Raw genomic sequence first — 6,840 nt, 5'->3', positions numbered from 1 at the left:
TTAGTAATATATAGAATATGGGTTGATAAAGTAAGAGTATGCCTCTGCATTGGCATCTGACCCACCGCATGACCCATTATTATGACCCAAATCCCAGTACTCATAGGCAGTGGGATGTGGCCAATTCAGCATGAATTGGCGCCAATAATAATCGTTTAAGTCATTGGCAGAAGCTTCGGCTATGGTAGGAGAAGAAACAGCAGGTGTAACGGAAGTTAAAGTTGATGGAGAGAGAGAGTTGCAATATAGCCCTAGTGGATGGATAAAGCCTGTTTCGAAGGTTTCACTCTTATCCAGATCCTGGTCAACCTGATGGAAGAAAAATGAATAACCAAGATAAGCAAATAATTAGTTATCTGCACTTCTAATTCCCCAAAAAATAATAATAATGACAATTGTACCCACAAAGAAGTACAGCAAGTCTTGAGGTGCAAATTAACACAATTTAAAATATCCTGGAAAAACTTTCAAGATCAAATAATAAACGACATCTTGAGAGTTTTCACTTGCCTGTGCATTGGCATCTGACCCACCGCATGACCCGTTGTCAGTATAAGAGGCCATGTTTTTCAGGGTCTCCTTGTCAACAGCAATATTATTTGGACTGCAAGACGTGTTATGAAAGCACTCAACTAGATTATTAAGAGGAATAATAAGAGGTGAATCCTCAAAGATTTTGGGAGTCAAAACATCAAGAGCAATGAGGGATAACCTTGATGGAGAGTCCCCTGGAGACGAGACATTGTACACATTCAAAGGTTCCGCCACACAAAAATCAATCTGATGGAAGCAACATGAGTGCACAAGATAAGTACTTGATTAATTTATAATACTTCTCAATTCAAAAACAAAAACATAGTAAGTGTCTTATGATGAACTAAGTTCCTATCACCTCAGTAGATGTCAGTTCTGCCGCTTGATTTTTTGCAACATCTGCATTATGATAGTTGTAGTTGTTACTCTGAACAGGTACTGTAACATCAGACTTCGCAGATCCACCTTCGTTACTCTCTGCTTCTTTATTGATTAAACGGCAGAGGACAAAGGCCTTCTGCATAAAGTAAAGCACCCAAATGAATTAGGCAAACGTAACATCATTGCCTGATATATACAACAAATTGAGTTTCCATAAAAATGCAAATAAAAGTATGTTAATATGTGTCAGAAATGTTATAAGCTATAACTAAAAATAATGAAATAGAGGAGGTTGTCCTACAAAGACATTTGTTATATAATAGGTGTCTGTTTAAGAAAGCACCTTCAGTAAAGAAAACTAACGATAAAGGAATCTACATAAATTTTGTTTTGAGTCCAGTGAGGGGATAGTTTAAAATTTTCCTTATTGGTTTTCAAATCCAACAGTGATTAAAAAAAAACTCTGATTTGGGGCTAATGGAAGCACATTCACAAAACAAACAAACAAACAAATAAAGTCTTAGTCCCAAAATTTGGGGGACAATTATGGCTCCTCAACAAATTAGTTAAGGTTGGCCATATATATTCTTCTCCTCCATTCTACTCTATCTAAAGGCATATTCTTTGTTACTCCCTTAATTGATATGTCATTTATTATTACTTCAACTAATGTGATTTTTGGTCTTCTTCTACCTTTTTTTGTTCCCTCTAATAAGATCAATTCACTCTTTTTTACCGGTGCATTAGTCACTCTCCTTTGAACATGACCAAACTACCTTAAGCAACTCTCCCTCATCTTTTCATCAATAGGGCTACCCCTATCTTTAAGGGCATTCACACAAAAAAAGAATTCTCATACAAGATAACATATTTAACAAGGTTTGGCCAACTCCCTGCCTACGTCCACAAGCAACAACACCAATCAAAACCCACTATCAATGATATGAATTACAACCACCTTCAACAAAACCTCAAACAATTTAGCATACTCTCACAAGAATCACACACAAATGTCACAAACACAGACTATCACAAATCCCATAACACCCAAAACAAACTCTAAATACCAATTGACAAGGAGACACTCATAATCTCAAACCTTAATACACCCAACATTGCTCTTAGCGTAAGAAAACATACAAACTCTCTATTCATATGTGTGGTATTGTCCAATCCAAAAGAAACCATTAGACTACTTCCTATCAAAAAAACCACTCCATGTTCTTCTAAGAGTCTCCTCCTCTCCTTAAAGTGGAACTCTTGAGCTAAAGCCACCAATCTCTTGCAACACTGTCTTTATATAAGATTTCAACATCTAATCCTATATGGGATTAAGAATACCTTCTTTAATGGATAAGAAATATCAAAATCCTTCTTTAACAAGGAATAGACTTTTGTTCCACACCATTTTAACCAAATCAAGCTAGAGAACGAATTTGAGCCAAATTCTGACAAATTTAATGAGGCATATCAATTCCTATTATAAGTGATAAATCCCACATTCGTAAAAGTAAGGAGATGTGATAGTCCTACATATAGTAATAATGTACCCAACCAGAATCTACTATTAATTATATGAATTACAACCACAAACACAAACATAAACAACCCAAATACTTAATACATCAAGGTGTTCTTGCCATTAATGCACTTGGCAAGGCATTGTGTCATAATTCTCACACACAACACAAAAGCTACACTAACGATTTATTTATAAGACTATCTCATCCTCTTACTTCTCTTTAGAATCATAACACACAACAAAGTGGAGTTTAGATGCACTTTGCTAATTGCTATTAAAAAATAAAAAATAAAAAAAAATAAAAAAGAGGAAAAGCTTTCTTTCTTTTTTTGGTGTGAAACCAGCAGAAATAAGCTCAAAAAATTGACTTTCAGGGTTGAGGGGAAATGGCCCTTAGATTTAATCCCATTAGCAGAGGTTTGGCAAGTTATAAAAGTAACTACATATTCTGAAGTTATAAGAGAATCATAAAAGCCAACAGCCTACCTTTTCAAATTAAGGATAACTCGCTTAATTCAACAATTAAACATATCAAGAGATCATTAATTCAGCAAGAATGTTAACTCTCACTTAAAATTAACAAATTTTAACAGCTTCCACAACCCTTTTTAATTGAATCAACCCTCTCTAAGGTTACCTTCCAATGATTTTGGAGGCAAAACGATCTTAAATCAACACAAAAAATGAAAGGAAAATAAACAAAAGAAAATTTCTCTTGAGCAATCAGAAAAAATTTCAGGTCAATATCACATCAATTAAACAAACTGAAAAGCAAAAGCCAACCTGACCAGGGTGTTCTCCATCAAACTCTTCTTGGGTTGTGTGGTATTCATGCATCACCCACTTGGTCCCTTCTTCGTTAGGAGTACGGTAGACTAGAATCTTTTTCATTCCAATCAAACTCCCTCTGAACTTGATTTCCTTATCTTTACCAGTTGTTTTCCAGAACCCTTTCTTGGTTGTCCTGTTCTTCTTACTCCCATTCTGATGCTTCGGGATCAGTGTATTGAAGAAGAACCACTCTTGGTCCCTTGAATCTATCCCAGATTTATCTACATACCAAGAAGCCAGACTCAGCACAAAATTTTGACATGCAAAATGAGAAACCCACATATGCATTTATAAATATTATTAATTGCCCAAAAATGAGATAATCATATGGGCAAACTAAGCAAATGTACTACTTAAAAAATTTATGTTCAAGACCAAAAAGTCACAAAACAATGAAAGTCAAATAAAAGTTCTTAAAAAGAGTGATTCATAATTCTGTTATCAAAGTTAACAAAAAAGGAAAAATAATAGCACTACCAAAACTGTTACCAAAATAATAGTACTACCAAATTCAACATAGCAAATAAATATACTGAAAAACTAACTATGAAGTTACCAATGCTAGGTTTAAAAAAAAAAATCAAATGTTCATATTGAGTAAGTGCTAAATCATACTTTGTAGTCAAACAAATAAAAAAATCAATTTTCTTGTCACAATTATGCAAAAGAAATACTACAAACCAAAATTCAATCAACTTTTTTTTCTGGGTTAGTAAATCTGTAAATGTATTAAAGAAGGAAAAACAACTATACAAGAGCAGAGGAACACAGCCCAAGAAAGCATCAGTCTTTATAAAACGCTAACTACATGCGTATAGGCCAGGCCTAAAAAACCCTTTCATTGCTAACACTACATGAACCCAACCAGAATTCACCAAGATCAAAAAAAAAAAAAAAAAATTACAACTTCCATTTTCACTTTCAATTTCACAACTTGTTGAGGGTGAATAATGGACCAAAAGTGGTGGGTCCATGTAGATTCAGGTAGCTGCCATAGGATCTCTGTAACCATCTGCTTTGATTAATTAATCTAAATACACTTAACAGGAAAAAAAAATCTATAACAAGCAACAATCCACAACAGAATTCCAACATTAACAATTAACAAACTAATACAAGAAAAAAAATAAAAATAAAATAAAAAAATAAAAAATAAAAAAACCATTTTCCTACCTTTGACAACAAAGTAAAAAATATATAAGAAATGAAGGTGGGTGTGTGATACTAGAAAACAAGAAGATTACTTGGTAAATCCCAGGGCTCATATTTATAGAACTCAATTTCGGGAATAAACCCAATGTCTTTATCATTCCCTGTGATCTTCTTCTTCAGGTAGTGTTCGATGATCACATCGTCCTTCGGAACAAATCCGACCCCAGGTGGCATACGATCTAAACTCAGCTTTTCCATTACTCACTCACACACAAAGCTTTACTCAGAAACTATCTAAGAAAAAAGCAGGAACAGAGAAAATGAATGCAGTTGATGTTGGTCGTCTTTCTCCTTTGGGTAGGAAGAGCTCCTAGGCTTAGTGCCTTATATAGGCTTCTAATCCCCATCACTCAGTAAAGCTATTCCCACCTACTCGACGAAATCGCCTTTTTTTTTTTCTTTTTTCTTTTTTCTAGAGTTAACTTGTCAAAAAAGTCTGGATATCAGTCTGATACGATAACCCATGTGTTTTTTTATCTTTTTTAAAGAAACAAACACGCGAACAAGGAAGTAAAGGATTCTAACACAAAGCCTGGGTCAATCTGATACAGTAACTTCATGTGTTTTTTTGTTTTTGGGGCTTGATTAATGAGTTGTAAGTCTTTGTTACTGTTATCTTACTTGTCGTCGCCGTCGTCATAATAATAATAATAATAATTATTATTATTATTATTATTATGTGGTGAATAATAAAGATGCCAAGGATAAATTCATCTATTTATATGTGTAGTTTCTAATATAAAGACACATTATAACTCTATTTAAAAATCATAGTAATTTTTATAGTTTGTTTGGGAGTTAAAAAAAGAAAGGAGAGTAAAGGAAGGAGAGTAATTCAATTACCTTATTTGAAGGAGGAGAAGGGATTTGGAGAGATTTGAACTCCTTCCAATCCCTTATTTTTAATTCTTTCAAATTGGAGAGATTTAGAGAGTGAGTAGAACATTTTTAAGGTGGAGGATAATCATTCCACTCTACTCTCCTTTCCTCTACTCTCCTCTACTCTCTTCTCTCTCAAAACTTCCAAACATAGCATTAAAGAAAGGTAGAGCAAGTTATACTACATACAACACACTTTCTAAAGTAATGTGGGACAATTACCCATACCACCACTCCATAACGATAATAGATAATATTATGTATATCACACCGATCATCCAGTCATGTGACTACAATAAATAATACCTGGTACATGGATCCTTGCTCCAAGAGCAGATCAAGAACTTTTATCATCAAGCAAAACCCTATATATATATATATATATATATATATTTTTTTTTTTTTTTTGAGAAGAAAGCAAAACCCTATATGATATACAGTAATCCCAAGTTAAAATATAATTTTGGACTCGATTTGTACGCGTGATATAAACGACGCGCTTATCTACTCATCAGTCACTCACCAGTAAAGCTATTCCCGCCTATATAAATCTATAACTTGTCTACCAAGTTTGACCAGTAACCAAGTGAAATTTATAATTTAAAAAAAAAAAAATATATATATATATATAAACTAAAACTAAAACGATTTCAAACAAATTTTATTACAAAAATTTTACCAACTGATATGATCACAAAAATATAATTGGTATCACTTAATCAATATAATAAATAATTATTTAAATTAATTTTTATTTTAGTTTTTTTTAAGTGTGTCTTTTTTATGATAGAAGATATCTTTTTTTTCATTATTTTTGTTATTTTTAATTTTGGCTACACCCCCCCCCCCCCCCCAAAACACACACACACACACACACACACATTGCAACACACCAATTTGCAAGGTTCCACGTGCAAATGCTCACTAAGGGCCCGTTTGGTAGCCAATTTCAAACAACTTTTTGAGCATTTTAAACAGCATTTTAAACATACTTACACACTTTTTCATACACTTTTTCACCCACACGTATATCAAAAATACTCAAATAACATTACTCAAAATACTCTACTTAAAGCATCCACAGCACTGAAACTAAAAATTTAGTTTTTTAGTTCCACCAAAAGTTACTTTATCTATTTTACCTACACACATGCTGCAGCAGTGAATCTATTTTAACTTTCAACACAATAAAATAATATATCATTTACAATAAAATAATATATCCCACTACCAAAAAAACATCCACAGCACCAACCACAACCACCTCTACCATCAGCCACAGCCACAGCCACAGCCACAACCACAACCACACCACCACCACCACCACCACCACCATCAGTAGTCTATAGCAAGAAAAAATAATAATAAAACAAATATGAAATAAATGTCCAGTTAAGAGCTTTCACCGGAGAAGAAAGAAGAAGAAGAAAATGCAGGACGACTTAGCTAAGTCGAGTCCGAAGTTTCAAGTGGGCCAGCGA

General features: G+C 33.6%; 1 protein-coding gene across 1 annotated transcript; it reads right to left on the bottom strand.

The window, feature by feature from the left end:
* On the bottom strand, positions 1 to 4,761 carry LOC115961129 (NAC domain-containing protein 74-like). The gene is made up of 5 exons (XM_031080163.1): positions 4,513 to 4,761; positions 3,221 to 3,489; positions 893 to 1,051; positions 511 to 780; positions 1 to 309 (listed from the first exon to the last, which is right to left on the bottom strand). Exons 1-5 carry the CDS (start codon positions 4,676 to 4,678, stop codon positions 1 to 3), a joined length of 1,173 nt encoding a protein of 390 aa, XP_030936023.1. The 5' UTR covers positions 4,679 to 4,761.
* Between the last annotated feature and the right edge of the window lie 2,079 nt (positions 4,762 to 6,840).

Source organism: Quercus lobata, chromosome 9 (assembly GCF_001633185.2).
Source record: "Quercus lobata isolate SW786 chromosome 9, ValleyOak3.0 Primary Assembly, whole genome shotgun sequence".
NCBI lineage: Eukaryota > Viridiplantae > Streptophyta > Magnoliopsida > Fagales > Fagaceae > Quercus > Quercus lobata.
This window is presented reverse-complemented; position numbering and strand designations above follow the sequence as displayed.

Excerpts from the sequence above, each read along its gene's own strand:
- LOC115961129 (XM_031080163.1), bottom strand. The coding sequence starts at position 4,678 with ATGGAAAAGCTGAGTTTAGATCGTATGCCACCTGGGGTCGGATTTGTT. Across the intron at positions 3,490-4,512 it reads TGAGCCCTGGGATTTACCAA|ATAAATCTGGGATAGATTCA; the intron begins GTAATCTTCTTG and ends CTTGGTATGTAG. Across the intron at positions 1,052-3,220 it reads ATGGAGAACACCCTGGTCAG|AAGGCCTTTGTCCTCTGCCG; the intron begins GTTGGCTTTTGC and ends TACTTTATGCAG.